This window comes from Chelon labrosus, assembly GCF_963514085.1.
Source record: "Chelon labrosus genome assembly, chromosome: 9".
NCBI lineage: Eukaryota > Metazoa > Chordata > Actinopteri > Mugiliformes > Mugilidae > Chelon > Chelon labrosus.
In genome coordinates this window covers 18,876,305-18,896,405 of record NC_140359.1, presented here as the reverse complement: position 1 = coordinate 18,896,405, position 20,101 = coordinate 18,876,305, and the positions used below count along the sequence as shown (strand labels likewise).

The window sequence follows — 20,101 nt, the reverse complement described above, 5'->3', positions numbered from 1 at the left end:
TGCACGCTGGTGCACTGAAGTCTTCTGGTACCAGGACTACCCTCCAGTCTGTGGATTGTTAACCTCCTGATCCTGAAAACAGCTCTCCAAACTGTAAGTTCTACCCTCTGTCCCTCTCCTTATCTTTCACATTTCTCTTTCTCACCATTCACCATTGAACATTTACGTGTTTAATTTAAGGACTGGCTGCACTTGAGCAACGCTTATTTTGATTTTGCATGAACTTTGGACGGAGAACGTGGGATTTGTGGACTGGGGAATTTTGAGGAACATTGAAATTGTTTTCTTTGTAGTGTGGGTGTTTAACTTTAATTGAACTGCTGGAACATTTGGGGTCATTAGCCTACCTGTGGGAGTTATTAATTTATGTTAAATTTTTGAAAGTGTTTTGTTGTTGTAAATCATGTCCTTAAGAGATTGTGTTTTTGTTGCCCTGAAATTCTGGTTAAAGAAAAAACAAAAGGCTAAATTCATTGACTCTGCTTATATTTTAAACACAGGAAGAATGTTAACTATGTTAAATTTGTTTTAATTATGCAACGGAAGCACCAAAAAACAAATATGAGGATTTTTACTACTATTATTTGAAATTCAGATTAGTTTGTGCATATTTTTAACATTAACACCTTATTGTTAACTTTACTAGGTTATCAACAACATGCAGTTATGACTGGTATTCATGAAGTTTATGTTTAGAGTGGAGATTACTTTATTTAGAGTTAAGCTCACTAGCAACAATAAGTAGCCAACACAGTCTCACTCCCACTGCGCATTCAAAGACGTGTGCATGCGCAGTAGCAACAAGTATCTGAAGCACAGCAACACACTAGTCCAGCCGTCTTGTTTATACTTTTGAAGAAAAATAATAAGGTAAGTTATCCAGCAAGTTTTTCTGTTAATGTGTTTTAATTACTGCTACGACTGTTGACGCTAGCTAACGTTTCCGCTAGAGGTGTTCGGTTAGCGGTAATTTGAACACTGTACAATTAAGAGGAGAGGACTAGGAGAAGGAGAGGGAGGAGGTGAAGATGGGGAGAAGAGAAGGAGAGGGGCAGAGGAGAATTTAATACAGTTAATCCAACTGTTCCCTTACCGTATACGGATATCAATGGTGGAAGGTTGTCAGTGTTGTCGTCGTCGTCAATAAATATATTTAGACATAAATGCATATTAGAAAAAATAAATAATTGGTGTACCACAGTGTCAGCTTGATTGAATTCAGCTGTGCTTCTTGATGTGATGACAGTTTCAGAATCAGAGTCTGAGGTATCATCTGCTGCTGTAAAAACAAAAAAATTCAAGATCATGTCTAGACATGTCTACTGTCTAGATGTATCCTTCAGTAGAGTATCTAAAACAAGAAAAAAAAATAAAAAATATTGAAGCACTAACCTAGTTTAAAGTGTTTCACGTGTTTTCGTTTTTTAGCCTGATGTCTTCCTCTCGGCCTGTAGTTAAAAGACTGACGCTCTTTTGACTTGGAGATCTGTACTCCAGGAACTGCTTAAATGATGGGGAAGGTTTTTCTCGTTGATGGTTGTAAATTTGCCCTCTCTTTGCATTTTGTAAATTTGTTTTGCCGTTTGTAAAAGTGTTTTTTTTTTATGATTTGTAAAAATGTAAACTTGTGTCTTTGTAAAAGTGTTTCACATTTTGTAATGTTGGGTTGCACCTCTCGGCTGTAGAAAAGTACAGAGTAACGAAAGTAGTAATGAAAAGTACAGAGTAACGAAAGTCTCTAGTATCAAATAATTCACTATGCAGAAGTAAGAAGTAATAAATATACAAGAGAAAAACATGCAGCAAACATAACTGTCAGTTCCTTATGTACTTATGTATGCATGTACTTCCCAGATATGATTTAAAATATCCTAATTGGTCAAAGTACTTACTACTGCTAACTAAACTACAGTTACTCCGCTGGATTGTAAACTTGCTTAGTTAATTTTTTTTTTTTCCCAGTACTACTCTGTTAGAGCTCATTAGTTTGACTGCTGAGTAAACAATCAGACTCCCCGTTACTCTTTATTATTCATCATATGCCAATATGCAGGCATGCAAACTGGTCAGGGGTCAAAAAGGTGAGAAGAGTGTGAAGAGGGAAATGGCCACGAACACCCCCCCCCCCTTGGTAAACAGAGATTTACAAAGACAACAGACTACAAATTCACTAATTTTTACCAAAAAAAAAACTTTTGAGCCATTGAGCCTGAACAGCTCAATGGCTGTTTTTCCTCGGGCCTGAAGGGCATATTTCACTGCTGGGCCTTTATTTTACTCAAGCACATCGCGGTCCAGGCCTTTATTGGAAGGAGGCCAGAATTAGAGGCAGGCCTTAATTTCTATTTGAGCAAAACGAACTACGAGTAGAATGAATAAAAACAAGATTTTGTGTCTATTTGAACCTATAAAATACTAGGTTCATTTATTGAAAACGTACCGTTACCATAACATGGTATGCATACAGAATATTAACAACAAATGAGCGGCGCGACGCGGTCGGAGCGCACTGAGGACAGTGAGTCCGCTGCCGGTCGGCAGTCGCGCCGGGAGCGAGTGGGACCCGTCCCTCCCCGCACGGAGAGAGGGCGCAGTGAGCACTGATTCCACGACCCCAGGGACCCCAAGTGAGATGCGGGGGGTCGCTGTAAAGCTCGCGGCCGGAGCCGACGAGCCACCTTCGCCCCGAGCACTTCCAGGTCGACCCAGAGCCGGTCGCGGCGCACCGCCACGGAGGAAATGCGCCCGGCGGGGGCCGGCCGACGCCGGGGAGAGGTCCCGCTGAGGGGATCCTCCCACACCGTGCCGCCGAAACCCTGACCCGCCGAGATGACCGGCCTTTATTTACCTCCGCTGACAGCGAGACCGGCAAATGTTGGAGACCCGGCCGCTAATGGAATACAGGCCAATATTAGAGGATTTACGGTATATAGAACATTATATTATTATATTATTAAAATATATTAAAATAAAAGTCAACGAGTAGGCTACCCCCCCCCCCCCCCCCCCCCCCAAATATTTTCTCCTCGGATTTGCACGAATCACATAAGTCACCCAATTTGGATTGAAAACGGCGAATTTCGCCGAAAGGTGAGGAGTTTGCATGCCTGAATATGAGTAGGCCCAGCCGGTTCAGAGTAAGGTCATGCCCATGCCCAGAGGGAGGGAGGACTTGCTATCACACAGCAGGAAGGATGTCATGCTCCCTCAGTAAACACTGTCACATGCTGATGACATAAGATGAGTGGCTGTGCTGTGTTTGGGGTTAAGTCATTTGTAGTAAATTTGATTTCAACAATAGTAGCAAATATAATTTGACTGATTTTACTAAGTCATTGTTTAGTTGTTACATTGTTTTTTTTGTGACAATTTGTTTAAAACTTAACATAGTTAAGTAAAGACAAAATAAATGCTTTTAAATCAGGTGTGTGTGTGGATGAATTAAAAAAACATATTATTTGAAACCAAACAACAGCATAAAATACATTTTATTCTGGAGTTTTGATACATCAAGTATAATAATGCAGCACAGTTATGCTGCTCTCTGCGTAAAAAAACGCTAAGGCAATATTACTAAGTACCAAAAATAAACTTCAACAGACTCAAGGGGCACAGCGCTATATGAACACATACTTGTTTTCATAAATGTTTTCTTGATGCGAACGCCAACAATCACAACCAACTGACAAAACACAGTAAAAACAGTGGATGATTACAGTCAGAAACAATAACAACATTTAGACACATGCGACTGCATTTCATGATTTAAATATAGTTTCTTTTAAATAAAACTACTGTACAAGTAAATGACAGGAGTAGACATATAGTAAGTGCTCACAACCTGAAGCTGCACTATATGAGAAAACTTTGCATGTCAAATACAACAGTTACACACTGAGCATGTTGTGAAATCTCAACCGAGGAGCATGGATGAACTGTGAACCAATTAGAAATTGTGCAGGCACTTCAGTGCAGGTGGTGAGAAGAAGGTTAAAATGCAATATTGTCAATGCCCTTGGCACAGGTGTGCATAAATGAGATAAACGTAAGTTCATTGTAATCATTTAATTGTTAACCAACATAAATATTTTAGCTGCAAAGTTGTGTGTAATAATGTCCAGTGTGCAAAGTCGGAGAATCTCATGCTAAGAGACACGTCTTACAGCTGAAGCTTTGAAGCTACGATACACTGCAGCAATCTTTCAGAGCAAAAACTAAAGATATGAGACCAATGTGTGTCAAATTGACACATGGATGTAGATATGCTGTACCCGGAAAATCTGTTGTATAGCCGACTGGTTCTTTATGACAAATATATATTTGCCAGTCTGTACAATGCATCTAACTTTGAGAGATCACTGCTACTCCAAGCAGGGCTATTTGGTCACTACATGTTTACGCTAATATCGTGTTTGAATAACTCACAGTGAAAGAAGCAAAGCAGATTTGTTGCACAAGGAAACTCTTTCTTGACTGTGTTGTTTGTTTTATAATCTGCTCCAAGGAGCACACGTCACCCTGTCAACACAGTTTAGCACAACTTCATGAATACTCAGCAGACCATCTGTTACCAAAAAGTGCATATAACAAAATAAAACTAAAATATCCAATCATTTGACACTGCACATTGTTTCCTTAAATATTTGGGGTATAGTTCATATTCAATTTGTATATAACATTTCAATTTAAGGGATGGAAGCTTCTTAATGTCCTCCTTTAAAGGAGTGTTGATTTACAAAACATCGCAATACAACATAAAGTAAATTCACAGAAATAAATAGGAAGTGACAAGAGGATTTGAACAAATAAAAATACTGGAGTGTGTGTTCAGCTGTTGTCTAGTTAAAGGATACCTCCACTCTTTTTTTTTAAATGTATAAATTTCATCTAATTTCCCTTCATAAAATGTCAACGTTCTCATAAGAGATCTACTTAATTTCTTATCTGCTGCTTCTCTTTGTTTTCTCTCTTCCTCTCCAAGTTTAAACACAAAAGCCAAGGTCTTTTACCTTCTGCTGGATGTCCTATTGAAGGAATTAGCTGTACTGATGAAGACACCTGAGGTCCACTTGATGTGAAACAAAGGTAATGTAGAAATCATCCTCCTTGTTAGAATAGAAATAAGTGAACTACAAATAAATGATGGCATTTTTTTTGTTCTAACCACATGGATCACCAGGAGTGTACATAAAAAATATTAAAAACAAACAAAAACATTTTAAAATAAGTGAATAAACAGTATTATATGTGGCCTTGAAGGTAACATATTTCTTTATAATCTGACTAACATTTTACCTTCAGCAGTAACACACTTGTCCATTCGTTTGTTTGGTTTACTACGCAGCACAATCTAATTTGTGTACCTAATTTATCTATGTAATTGATAATGCTGGTGCTTTTGCTTGCTGAAGAACAATCACATAGAGGTTATATAATTGTAATTAAGTGTGACATTCCATATTTTGATAATATGTTCATTTTCTTTTCAAAGCGGACGATAGATAATTAAAATATATCTCAGAGTTTCAGGAGCGAAACCAGATTTCTACATTGCCCTTTTCCACCACTAGGTGGCTCTCCACTTTTGTGGATGATAGAGAACTATAAAGTGAGGTGAAACTGTCTGTTCTCACTCAAATAATAATTTTTCAAGTGTTATTTTTTTTCCTCTCTAACTTATCACAGATTCCTTAACATCTGGTTTAATGCAATTGCACATCTGCACTAAAGTAACAATGATCTTAAAAAATCTGTGATTAAGCATAAAGTGGAAAAAAAATAAGTAATTCTGACATCGTGAAGATCTGTTCTAGTCCTACTTAGTCTTTGGGCTAAAGGTGACACCTGGCCAGTCGTAGGTGTCTGGCAGGAAAGAGTCGTAGTCGGTGTTCCAGACAGTGGAACGTACAAAGCGGTCCTTGTCCAGAGGCTCAGGGTAGCGGAACGCCATGCCTTTAGCATAGACATACTCAACCACCTGTAGTGAAGAAGAGAAAGTTTAGCGCTAATGAGGACAAACAAATACAAAGCAGGCTACTAGAGCCAAATCTGACTAAGCAAAGCTGCAGGTTGTAGCATTATGTCACGGTTGTTTGTCAGGCGGTGGGTCATTTGGAAAACAAGACGAAGCTAAAAGTGGCTGCATTTAGGCAGGAACTGTTCAGACATAGGCTAACTTTAACCAAAGCTTTAGGTACTGTCAGTAAGGGAAACGTACCTTGACAGCCATCTGGATAGAGACCTCTCTGATGTTGGAGAGGGGAGGATAGAGTCTGCCTTCTTCAAGATCTTTATCTGTCAGCTGCTCTGCAAGAGTCTGGAAGGAATATAAAAATACTTTAATGTTAAGATTTATTTCTAGACCTTAGAGAAAAGAAACATCACAAATACTACTAATATTTGCCTCCAGTATGCAGAGCTTCTGCAAATTAATGTGCAGCTGGTGACAGAATTTGCCAAACTCCTACTTTAAATATTTACATAACAATATTACAGTGACAGTGATTCCATTAGTAAATGAGAAATAATTGTGCGATCACTAATTGCTCTGATCACTGCTAAGAATTCAAATACAGCCCAGCAAAAGAAGATAGGAAAGAAAGTGCAAAGCAGGATCGGCCTTTTTTTTAAAAGCTCTTCATCTGCTAGCTGTTACAGGCAGAGTCTAGAAAGAGAGGGAACAGGAGACATCGGAGGGTTAAACAGGGTTCAGAGGAACACGAGACGGAGTCAGCAAGAAAACACAGGATGGAATGAGAGAGTGAGTAAAAGATAAAGTTTGCAGAAGAGATTGAGAAACACTTTGTGATGTTTTCAGACCTTGGCAGCCTCTAAGAATACTGTGTCACTGATGTGTCTCACTCCACTCAGGATTACAGCCAGAGCCACACCTGAAACACACATACAGCATTTAGTTTTACACGGTGCATTTACTCATCCAGAGGCATTGTCCTATGGTCTAAGTTGTATAAATGTGGTGAATCTGACAGATAGTTTTGCTGCTTCCAGACTGATCAGCTGATGGTGGGCGCTGCAGTGAACCATCCAGGAAGACATAAGACAGTATTTTAAGCTAAAACAACCAACATTTACACTCAACAACGTCCGAGTAAATGTTACTGTTTGATCGTGATACAATATGAAAGTTGTCATGCCATATTCTGCTAAGTAACATAAATATTATATATCTATTTCTTTCACCTGGAAAGATGTAAGCGTTGTTCCCTTGTCCCGGCGTAATGATGCGGCCGTCGCTCAGAGTCACTGGACCAAACGGACTGCCACTGGCAAAAAGACATCTACCCTGTGAGACACAGAGACAGAGGTTGAAAATCACAAGAGCCGATGAGTGAACGGGAAAGGACGATAGCAAGAAGAGTGGTTTAAATGTCAAAGTACTTCTGTTATTCTGTAGGCGTCCTCAGCCGTGCACTCTGCTTTAGTGGTGGGATTACTCAGGGCAAAGATGATTGGTCGTTCGTTCAGGGTGCCCATGGCCTTGATCACATCATGGGTAAACAGACGTCCAGCTCCTGACACACCTGCAGGAAGAAAACAGAGATCATAACTACTTCAGACAAAATAAAAACGTTAAAAAGCTTAGATACAGCTAGAGTTACATGAATATAAAACAGAGAAGTTCGTCACCAATGATGGCTGTGGGTTTGATGGTGTTCACAGCCTCCAGGAAGCTCTCTACATTCCCTGGACTGTCGTGGACAAATGCCTCCTGGTTAGTGTCCGTTTCCTGTGATCTGCCCTGGAGTCACATATGTTTACGTCAATTATAAATCAATTCGCCATTTACACCGTGTGTAGACAGTGAGCCAGACAGGAAGCCACGGAGACATGTGCTGTTCCATATTTTCTAGTCATTAATGTGTATGCCACACGAACTAACCTTTACGAGTAAGCCGTATTTATCGTACATCCAGACCTTGCTTGTGGCCTCAGCTTGGCTCATCCCACTCTCCATCATGGCCATTACAATCAAATTGGCAATGCCGAGGGCAGCCTATGAAGAAAGTATTTAGATTTATTTAGTATTTAGTGTATCTTTAAACCACTTTATCTGTGATCATATTTTACTTAACAGTATCACCGACTCAGTCAGTAGGGAGAAGTATGGCTCTCACAAAGGGGCCTAATTTATTATTTTATACATATAAATTATGTTATATATACAATCAAAAGACACAAACCTGTGGAACTTGGATAAACAAATGAATAAGTAAATATTAAGACTACCTCTCCTGCTCCCAGGAAAAGCACACGATGTTCAGTGATGGGTTTGCCGATGGCTCTCTGAGCTGCCAACAGACCAGCGAGGGCTACGGACGCAGTGCCTGGACACACAGTACAGTACAGTTAACAATGAAAGCATTTACACATCATTTGTCTTACAGTAGAGGGTTTAATCACTGTGATTAATACTTTATTTTCAAAAAAAGATTTTTGTAACATGAGGTTTGTTTTTTTTTTTTTTTAGGTAAAATGCAGGAAGGCGTGAATCAGCATTGCAGAGATGCTTTTACGCAACTGAGCATGTTTGGACGCATTAGGACTGGATGTGTGGAAACTTTGAGGGCTTTGAGTCAGCTGGAAAGACACATAACGCATAAATAATAATACGTTCTCATAAAAAGATCATTACAAAGATAGAATAACCAGGCACAATTCTCTGTAAAATATACACAGTGCAAGACCCAGGTGGTGTTAGGGGTCACATGCGAACCTTGGATATCGTCGTTGAAGGTGCAGTACTTCTCCCTGTACTTTCTGAGGAAGCGGAATGCATTGTGGTTCCCGAAGTCCTCAAACTGGATCAGTGTGTCCTGCCCGTATTTGTCCACCACAGCTTCCATGAACTCATCAATCAGATCATCATAGGCCTGGGAGCGGTCTCGTTTCTGGTACAGGCCCATGTACAGTGGATCCTTGAGGAGAGTCTGACAGGAGGACAAAAAAGGATTGAATGTTTTATTTCTATATTTTCCGTCATCACTAAGGCATTTACACACGTACAGTAAGATGACAACGTAGTGTTCCTACCTCATTGTCTGTGCCAACATCTATTACCACAGGGAGACATCTCTCAGGTCTAATGCCGGCGCAGGCAGTGTACAGACAAAGTTTTCCAACAGGTATGCCCATTCCATAAACACCCAGGTCCCCTAATCCTAAAATACGCTCTCCGTCAGTTACTACCACTGCCTATAAAAAGGAGAGAGGAGGAGGGAAAAAAAGGAAATTAGAATAAAATTTTACAAGCACACATCTGCGTGATAAACCAAACCCCACCTGGGTCAAGTGAATACAGAAAATGTGGATGTTAATGGGTCAACTGACCCTTTGTCAAGTCTTGCCTTTCAATGGTACAGTTGCTAGGTAACCACAAATCAAAACTAAAAACTGGTAAAAAAAAAAGTGAGCATGTAAAAGTTAGCATAGTTGCTACTGTTAGCTGTCTCTGCGTTACCTCTAGACAACATTTCTGGAGGCAAGGATCTCTATATTCCCAATCTAATCTATATTTACTATGTTGTAACAGGGACTTCAATAAGCTGTGTAGTGTTATGTACATGACACAATATTCTCAGCTACCTCTATAAATGTTAAATGCTACTGATTCATGAGAAAAAACAAAAAGATTTTTTCTAGTTACTCACAGCAACATTAGTCTCTGGCCAGTTGTCCAGAATGGAGCGGATATGTCCTTTGTCCAAAATGGAGATGAACAAGCCTCTGACGAGAGAAACAAAATGATACTTCAGCTACTTTAGCAATCGTGTTCATCTTCTATCTACGGCAAAATGTATCTTCAGTAATAACGATAACATCTTAAACTACATGTGCTGAGCTCAATATGTCTGCCAACCACTGGTGTAGTCCAGGGTATACGCAGGTATACGGCGTATACCTACTTATTTTTCAGTCAGCATTGCGTGTACCCACTTCTAAATCCCCCCTGATGCGGCTAGTACTCGCTGCCAGGGACTTCACTAATTGACCTGGTTAACTTTAGGCACGAGGACTAATGAGACAGTCAGAGGCAGAGTAGGGCGAGGGATGCGCTGACCGCCTCTGGAACCTGATTGGACACCTCAGGTGCCTCCAGTTGATTGACAGGTCACTGCACGTCCCGTTGAAAGATGCGCGATTCCAATGAATTGAATGTGATTGAGAAATGCAGTGTCTTCCAAGTAATTTTGAGGTAAATGAGTCCAAATGAGTCATTGTTTTAAATTACTTGCAAAATAACTGCACATTTAGAGAAGAGATTTGATGCCAGTAGGCTACAGTTATGAAAGCCTAATGTTATGTTAGCCTGGAGCTATGAAGGGGGGGGGGGGGCAATTTCATTGTTGGTTTTCAGTAAGTGTATAATCAACCCAGTTCATAAGAATTTCATACTAGACCAGACCTGGGCATGACACGGCCCGCGGGCCATATACGGTCCTTTGGCTGACTCTGACCGGCCCGCGTAAAGCTTGTCATTTGTTTTTTGCGTGGTGTCCTAAGATAGCATGCTAATGCCGTGTCTGTATGTTAGCATGTATGTTAACAGACTGGTGTTTAGCTGCAGTGATGTTGCCATTTATATTTTAGCTTTCTGTTAGCCGTGTGTGCTACCGTGGAACAGTAGGCTAACAGATTTAGCCCGTTGTCTGCTAACTAGTCTGCTAACTGGTTACAAAGACATAGTGACGCTGCTAACTGGTCATTTAAAAAAAACCAAATCATACTAATAGATTAATAGTTAATAAATAAATTTTGTTCATATTTTAAAAGTTCATTGGTTCATTTCATTTAAGATTTAATTAACTGCACTTTATAAGTGAATGTGTTCATTGTAAAGCATTTCAAACTTTACGTATGACTAATTGCTTTCTCGATCATCCCTTTACTAAAAACACCAGCACAAAAAACATACCAATGCTACGGGTGCAGAATTGAGTTCAGCCTATTGGCACGGCCCTCCAAGATATTTTCGGTTTCTCATGTGGCCCCTTGGGAAAAGTAATTGCCCACCCCTGGTATAGACTGTAACGTTAGATGAAACTGTGATAAATGCCCAGAGATTATATTAATGTCCATGAAGCTCGTTTGTTATTGTAAAGGTCTAAAAGTATAACGTTAGCTAAGTTACTTCACCTGACTGACTGAGCTACATGATCTAGTTTAAGTTTATAATAGCTAGGCTGGTAGTTGATTTTAAAGTAAGTTAAAGTACAAGAATGGAGACGAATAGTTTAAGATTCGACCTAACATAATACTAAGGTCTAACCACTCTGTCTTATTTTGTGTAGGGACAGATAACATTGAAAAGAAAAGGGAAATATTCCAGACTTGTTTGTAAAGAAGCACAAGTCTCCAGCGTCACGTTTTTGTTCTGTTGGCTTCGGCCTAGTTACTGTGCTTTACAGACACACTGATACTCCCACTCAAACCACATTTCTTTCTTGGTTGTTGACTTTATTTAAATAAAGTGGTTAAACTTTACGCTTAATCTGTGTCTCTCCTTTTGTTGCCATGGCTTTTGAGCCAGGTCATGACAAAAGGCAAAACTGAGAGTATACCCACTTCTCCAGGGACCACTACACAGCTGCTGCCAACCAATGTAGAACCTACAATTATAGGCTCAAACTGTAAAGATTTTCTGAATCCTTACTTTGGTCTTCTAAAGATATGTCCATAGTGCGTGCAGGCCAGTCCGACGGTAGGAGTGTAGACAATTGGCATCAGTTCGTCTATATCTTCCATCAACACCCTATAGAAAAGTCTCTCATTCCTTTCCTGGATGCCCATCAGGTAGATATACCTGTGTGGAGAAAGATACATGTAATTATTATTATTATTATTATCATCATCATTAATGGACATTCTGCAGGGCTTTAAGAAAAATATGCCATTACTTCTCCAGTGGATCAGTCATCTTCTTGAGATTATTCTGAAAGCGCATGGCCTGAATATCTTGAGTCTCCACTTTGGGAGGCAGCAGACCATGTATCCCCAACATCTGTCGCTCCTGTAGAGTGAAGGCCATACCCTGAGGACAAACACACAAAAACAGGGGCTATGAGAAGGTGGAGTTTTGTCAGCAGAGGGCGCACTGGCTCGCTTTAAGACCCTCTGGTGGGGCTGACCTATTGACTTTGATTTACAGGAAAAAATAACATCTGAGTGAAAGGGAAGAAACCACATGAAAGCAATTTTGCACCACAGAAAAGGGGGTAAGTGTGGGGGAGTAGCCTCAAAGAAGCCAATGGAGAACACTATCGGCAGAGACACCCCATTTTTAAAAGTGAGGATGGGGGGAGGTGAGGAATGGCTGCACACGGTTTTCATGTTCCTGCAGTATATCTGAGCATGTGTGCGCACCGCACAGTTACAGGCCCCACTCTGAATGAAAAATGGCCCTAACACATAAAAGCCGGCGCCTGGGACTGGGGCTGAGGAAGGGGCGCATTATTCTGTGAGTGATGAATGGTGGGGCTCCCCCTGGAAAAATGCCGAGTCATGCCGACGGAGCATTTCACTTCAATCAGCTCTACCACTGAATTCTTCTCAGCCTGGTCCAAGCTGCAAACGTCAGATAAAGGGATTCTGTCTATTTATATGAGACATTTTTATGGGAGAGATTAAACTTTATTAAAAAATCAGTTTTGAAGGCTTTGAGTGATTAAAAAAGTAGCCTAACCCATAAAATATAAAATAGTGCATTAATGCATTTACTGGAAAGTTCATTTGTGTTATTAAATATATTTATCTTTACATACTATAAGTTGTCCCTGTGCTTCTACATGTTCAAAGTGAATTAAACGTAAAATGGTACATTTCACTTTAATTAAATTGCATTTCAATTATAAATATGCTTACGTGTTTCAGCACATGGACAGAGTTATTACATAGCTGAGTGTTGCATTCAATTATATGAGTAACCAGTCACTTTCCTTATCCTATGACTCAGATTACAACTACAAGTCACAGTAGTCACAATCCAGTTTATAAATTTTACAATGCACAGTCACTAATTTGACACTGAAGTCCACTAGGTCCACTTTAAATTTCAAAAAAGTCATCAGTTTTTATTTAACCATGCCGATTTCTTTAACACTGTGGCTTTTGCTGTGGAGGTTTGAGAAAGGAGAATCATGACGATGCAGCATGCTAATGCAAGTCACATCTCCTCTAGTAAATACATACGTGACTAACCAGCATGCCGCTCTGTTTGTCTTCCTTCGTGCAGCTTTAAGAATGTTTGGATGAATGCAGTGACTTTAAATGCTAGAACTGACATTTAAATAAAAAGTAAAACCACAGTAGCCTCTAAGCCAGCCAGAACTCTGGGGCGTGTTTCAACCATTGCTGAGGTAAGTTGGCCTTGAGTCACTCCATTGGGAACTGATTCATGCAAAGATCCACCAGGCCAATCATATCGTTTTGGCGGGCTGAGTGCTATTAGGTTGACATTATTTACAACAAAAGTGTCTCTGACTGGTTGTAGGACTATCGTGTGGTTTATGCTTCTGCGTCAATTTGACGCAGTAGCTACGGCGACAGCCCAGACCCTACGAAGACCCGAAATTTCTGCGAAAGTTTCAGTCGCCATTGTTGAAAGCCAAGCAAGAAGTGGAAACAAAAATTAGGACGACTGGCAAAAAAGACACAGCGCTACAAGTGTTTGGGTGGCATTTTTACAGAGCTAGCCAGACTGACGAGCGCACAAGTATGAATGGCTCGCATCGGCGTAGGCTACGTGGGTAGGTAACGCCGTCTATGTCCCGCAGAGGCATAAACTGCGCTTATGCAGTTGCATGCAGAGCTATTTTTGTCTCTATATCAGTTGAAACCAATAGTTAAAACATCCCCCATAATGCAACACAGTCTGGCTTCCTGACTTAAACCACACAGCTATCGTCATGACAAAAGTATCGTCATGCAAATAATAATTTGAGCAAATTAAGTGGTGTTTGTGTTCAATACATAAAGGTTGTTCAATGTCTCTGCTCTGTGTGTTTGAAAACACCTGGACACTTATTCAGGATTTCTCTTGCACTCAACGCTTGTGTCCTTTGCAATTTTCTGTTTGTTTGCTTGCACACTCATTTGGTCCATGATTTAACAGCAGGGTCAGACAAGGAGGCCCAAGGAGTACATGTTATTTGGTTGTTTTGGTAGAAGTATCACTTAATAGTTTCCAGCTCACAAGATGCAGGCCTGGGTTTCAAACCAGGTTTCTCTACATCCATCTTCACGTACAGTCTATGGGACCACTGGGCAGAGAGCAGTTTGCATGTAGACTGGAATGTCTATATTTAGTGCAACTTGTTCAAGCTGCACTAAATATAAACACAGGTCGTGACAGAGGGCTATCGTGTCACTTCCAGCAGCTGAAGCTTCATGTGTCAAATCATATTTGTAACTTTCAGTCACTGGAAACACCTCTCAAGAACCCCCGGCAGGCAAAACACTCCACAGCACGATGCAACACTGTCAAATACAATACATCTGCATTGAGTATTAAATATATGTTCCAGTCTAATTTACATCAGCTGAAGGATTTCAGGTGTTTTGGTCAGTCCCCACTTTGCTGCGGCAATTCAGAAGAGACCACTGGCGTAACACAATATTTGTTTTCATTAAAATATAGTAAAAAGTTGACTAATCAAACGCAGTCATGTCAGAACCTTCCAGGCATTTCATTATCAATGGTAATGCCATAAGATACGTAAATACAATGTCAGTGAGCCACCTACTTTGTTGGTGCGAGGGTTGAGCATGAGGGGCTTGCCCTTTTCTTTGGTATGTGCCCATCTGCAAGCAGAAACACATGGCCTCAGAGACCAGGTCGTCCTCAGCCTGGACAACATGGCAGACAGTCACTGGTCTGGAACGTCTACTGGTGAAAACTCTGTGAGGAAGAGAAGAAAAACAGAGATGACCAAATATCCTGCTGGTTGTAGAAGGACGACTTGGATGTTGAATATAATGAATGATCCTCCTAGAACATGTATTTGTGCATGTCTTGTGTATTTAATTCTTGCTTCAGATTATCTCAAGCCTATTCACTAAATCAACAAATGTTCTTGGTGTTCACGGGCAATCCTTGAGGATTACAAATAATGGCAGCAGTGGCCGTCATTAATCTGGATGTGGTCTGAAGTGATTTAGTGAGTGATCTTAGCTCTGAAAGATTGTCATAATCCCTGTTCACAGTGAGCTCCACACAAAGACAAAGAACCAGAATAAATGGTTGGCATCAACCAGCAGAGGACAGATGACAGACAAGCAGACAACATGCCTCACAGACTTCAACTAGTAACAACAGAAATCTTTTTGGCGTCTAAATAGCAAACTTGCAGGAATAAATTATCTATAGGCTTGCACTTTTTGGAATAAAAGAGATAAAACAAGCTCACAAACACTGAACAGTATCTGATGACAGGGTTTCCCAAAAAGATGGCACACAATCAGCCATTACTGCATAGGGCCTCTACCGTACTTTTAGCTGCTGTTGGTGGCCTGGAATAGTAACGTCATTGTAAAAGCTATGTCATGCATGTGACCTGTGATTTCCCAGAAAGAGGCCAGTTAAAGTTACTCTGAGATACTCTCTGTAAGTTATAAACAAATAAAAGCAACTTTGACAATGAAACCATAAAGTTAATGCTGCTTTCTCACCAGACTTGCAAAGACATTGCACTGAATAAACATCTTCAACATAGATATGATGCTATCTTGTACTTTAAACATTAGTGTGAATAAGGGCAGACGACTGCTCACACACACACGTGTTTGAGAAAAATGGAAGCACACTGAGAAAAGAGACGGAGCAGATTTTCGTCAGAGTCATTCCTCAGTCCACCCGTTATATATAAAAACATTAAGCTCAATTAAACTATGTTTTTGTCATCGTTTTATTTATTTCAGTATCTAGCAAAATGACCGTTTTCTATTGACCCAGAGGAAACGCAACTGGACGTGTCAGCAAGCTGGGTTTGGCAATGCAGTTTCTATTTTAGTTCCTTATAATTTAGTGTCCAAGTCTTGCAAGTCCTTAAAACATTACATTGCTTTCAAATTCAAAATGGATGAGTAAACTATGCTCAACTGCAGTCAGCCTTTATAAAATTGGGCTTAAAAATGTCTAATCTGCAACATCATTTACTGGCTGATGAAACAAAAACAAACAAAAAAAAAGACTTGAGCTCTGACTTTAAATGATTTTTCTGGAACAAAACGCAGCTGAGCTCAGCTGGCAAGAGAACAAAGTCAAGGCTGCGACACTTTCGTGCCCTCCTCCATTCCTCATCGGACTGTTAATCTCTATCTGCGAATCTCATCATAAACACACCCACGCAAAACCACAAGGAAAGTGGCGATAAGATGAACAGATAAATATAAAAAAAAACATACCACTACATCAGATAGTGCTTGAAAATGCTTTTAGGGACAGTACCTGTGCTTAATCAGGCTATCATCAGGCAATTTAATTATCTGTAGACCTAAGAGGAACAGCCATTACAAAGCCTCTGTGAAGTATTTGTGTTACAACCTGTTTCTTGGACGTATAAAGCCTGAACACCTGATGAGATATTTGTTTTTGATGCAGTGGATGCTGAATTATTTTTTAATTCTTCTCCTCCCAGACTTTATTAGTGTGCCAGCTCTAGAAAATCAAGCATATTGAGACTGTTTGGTACTTTTTCTGTGTCTGCCAAGAAACAAGGTAATTCTTGCGCATGTGCCAGCTTTGTATCACTGTCAGAACACCTGCTGTGAATGCACACCTCCACAGCCAGAAACTGGTCTGGACTGTTTGTAAGTGTAATTGTTTGCATGCACATGAAAGCAGCACTTAGTGTGTTTTTGGATTTCTTCTGTGTTCATTAATACCAATAACCTTTATGAATGTTTAGTGCGCGACTGTTATATTAGAATGCATTAATTTCCGTGAGTGTTTGTTGTTCCTCCAAGGTTGTATTTTGACAAATCTCAGTTTTCACAAGAGCTGCAAATATAGCTTTAAAGGAACAGTATGTAAGATTGTGGCCAAAACTGGCCAAAACTGGTACTGCAATCACTTTCAAAATACTGTAGAACGGTGTATCCCCTCCAACCTCCCCCCTGACTCGAGGTTGCCAGGTTACCGAGGTAACGTTAGGCTACTCAATACGTCTCAATTACATTTCACATTGCCATAATCGACGTGCTAATGTTGTTTTCCTCGGCGTTTCAGCATAATGACAGAGAAACGGGCTCATAATGCATTGCTAATGTTAGCAATGACGACTCGCCGTTTTTATTTCCCAAACAATTCCTTACCTTTTCACACCTCCTCTCTATGCGCTAACGTAACGTTACTTTGCACGAACATGCATAACTTTGTTCGACTGTCGTGAATATTTTAAATGTCCATTTACATTATGTACAAGTAAGTTAGCCAGGAGAAAATTAGCAACGTTGGCGTCTGTCTTCAAATTCTTCTCCGTTTTCAGCCGTCTCCATCTTTCAAAGGCATCTCCTATACAAATCCTTGTTTTATTTCGGACTTTGTCACGACGTAGTTCGGATTCATAATGAGGTCTTAGGTTTCGTAACGTTATACATGTTTTATCCGACACTTTCGTAGCTGCAGCTGCGGTAACTAGAGCAGAGCTGGCAACCCGGATGACGAAACTCTACTGACTTCGTGATTGGTAGATAGGTGGAGGGTGGCGCCTCAGACCAAAACACAACATGACAACAATAACATCAGTTGAGGGCTGCAACTTTCACTTTTAAATGACAATATCCTGGCCGGACCACTGTTGTCAGTGATATAAGTATTTTTGAAATGAACATGATTTCTTCATGTCTAGTGACATATCAGGGCCATTTTATGATTAATTGAAATACATTTCTTACATACTGTTCCTTTAATATCCACTGATCATAAATGTACAACTTTTCAATACCACCTAAAACTGTACATGTCCCTTACTATATCTCATACAGATACATTTTTATCTAATTCTAATAAAGGTGAGGCGAACAGAGCACACACTACAATCTGACCAGGCTAATAAATCTTGAATTACTGAGTCTGAAATAGTAATTTGAATAAACTATGACTGTATTGAAAGCTCCAGGTTCAAATCCAGGCCGACTGAGGCCTTTCTTTTGCATGTTCTCCCTGTGTTTGCATGGGTTCTCTCCGGGTACTCCAGCTTCCTCCCACTGTCTAAAGACATGCTTGTTAGGTTAACTAGTCACTCTAAATTCGCCGTAGGTGTGCATGTGAGTGTGAATGGTTGTCTGTCTTTCTGTGTTAGCCCTGCAATAGACTGGAGACCTGTTCAGGGTGTAACTCGCCTTTCGCGGGTTCAAGTTCCCTTCACAGGACAAGTGGTTATAGAAGATAAATGAATGACTGAATGATTGAATGAATGAATGAATGAACATATTGACTTAAAAAGGCATAACGTAATTAAGTATGACTCAGAATAGAAACACGGTGCTCTCTTATGTACACAGTGACACTTTGCAAGCAACAAATCACACCCACATACAGTATATGCTTTTAAATGTATACTTTTTGAGGGCTTTGAGATTCATCTTTTATGTGGCATAAACAGAAATCCATTAAAACCATAGTATTATAGTATTAGCACACCAGTTTTACTCTAAATGAACAAACAGACCATAGTCATCGCACAGCTGGGTGTGGCATCACTGACAGCAGGTGCTATTGTTCTCCTCTAACACAAGACTTATCCATCCTGTTTCTTAAATAGTTTCTGGTTATTTATAAAAGACACCTTCTGCAGGAGTTACTTATTACCTAATAGCCACTAACATATGTTGTGCACGTGGCAATAACATAATTACAGCAGGGGAAAGCACAACCTTTGTTCACTCGTTTTGACTTTATGTTCTCATTGCGTTTTAATGTGTAACTACTAAAATAGAATAGATGTTTAGCAACCCTTCAGCAGCTCCACAGCCATCTCCCGATAGGAAATGAAAGAGGAAGACGTGAATGTTGCAGCTACCCGTGAATTTATAACCACTATCTTTAAACTTATCATTATAAGATAGAAAAAAAAAAAAAAAAAAAAGGATTTTAAAGCACTAGCAAGCTAACTAGCTAGCTTAGCAGTCTCATTCACAACCACAAACAAAAAGGCAGCTAACAACTGCTAAAAGCTAACGTTTGGCTAGCTTCGAATAAAAGTAGTACATCGTTATTTTAGCAACGGCTCCAGCGAGCATGTTAACGGCAGAAAAGCCCACAGTCTCAGTCCTTGCAATTGCTAAACGGACATCAACACAAAACACTTTCACAGCCTGATATCTTCTCTGCTACACACTGCCATTCATTTAGACCGCATCTCGCTAACTACTGACTCAGAAACGGGAAGTTCTCAGACGACAAGGACTTCTTATTATCCAATTAAGACCCGACTTACCTTATCTTGGATACTTATAATGCCGTCGTTACTTCAGATATGCAGGTCACTGTTTGTTAAGCATGTTTTTCAAGATGTTCGCTTTCTTACAGCCGTGGCTTGACCGCTTGGTGCGTCCCTTGACAGATGCCGGAGTGGTGGTATTGAGGAGAGGACGCAGAGTAGAAGAACTTGGCCGCTCAGCCAATCACAGCCTGGGATTTCCCTATCGCTTACCGTACACACTGCGACATGCGCAACATTTTTTTATTATTTTTTTTTGGCGAGAAGCCCATTTGCCGTAATTACTGTAAAATAGGTTCATTTAAGATCACTTGAAACTCAAGTTTAAGTAGTTTTTAAGAGGAACTTGTCACGTGAACATGAAGGCCTGTAAAAGGCATTTCCATCTAAAATTGCTAGAATATATTTAATATTTTAATATATTTAATTTTATAAGCAGTAATCAAACATGTGAAATATCCTTAAACGACTAACTTACATTCTTACATCCCTTACCTTTATTTATTTTGTTACTGCACCTAAGGGGGACCTCAGGCCACCTTAATTTCATTGTTACATGAAATCACTACAATCACAATAAAGACATTCTATTCTATTCTATTCTATTCTAACTTAAATATATCATCTTTAGCTGGTGATATGCC

At 40.0% G+C, this 20,101-nt stretch overlaps 1 protein-coding gene across 2 annotated transcripts; it reads right to left on the bottom strand.

The window, feature by feature from the left end:
- Nucleotides 1-3,460: 3,460 nt before the first annotated feature.
- On the bottom strand, nucleotides 3,461-19,734 carry me2 (malic enzyme 2, NAD(+)-dependent, mitochondrial). Of its 2 annotated transcripts, XM_084551363.1 has the most exons (15): nucleotides 19,455-19,734; nucleotides 14,760-14,914; nucleotides 11,916-12,049; nucleotides 11,672-11,821; nucleotides 9,669-9,744; nucleotides 9,052-9,213; nucleotides 8,735-8,948; nucleotides 8,248-8,345; nucleotides 7,901-8,014; nucleotides 7,648-7,759; nucleotides 7,399-7,541; nucleotides 7,201-7,303; nucleotides 6,820-6,890; nucleotides 6,218-6,316; nucleotides 3,461-5,977 (listed from the first exon to the last, which is right to left on the bottom strand). In XM_084551363.1, the coding sequence occupies exons 2-15, from the start codon at nucleotides 14,871-14,873 to the stop codon at nucleotides 5,816-5,818; spliced, it is 1,752 nt and encodes a 583-aa protein (XP_084407489.1). In that variant the 5' UTR covers nucleotides 14,874-14,914; nucleotides 19,455-19,734; the 3' UTR covers nucleotides 3,461-5,815. The 2 variants fall into 2 exon arrangements, with proteins under 2 accessions (XP_084407489.1, XP_084407490.1); XM_084551364.1 differs by lacking the exon at nucleotides 19,455-19,734 and having other exon boundaries at nucleotides 14,760-14,948.
- Between the last annotated feature and the right edge of the window lie 367 nt (nucleotides 19,735-20,101).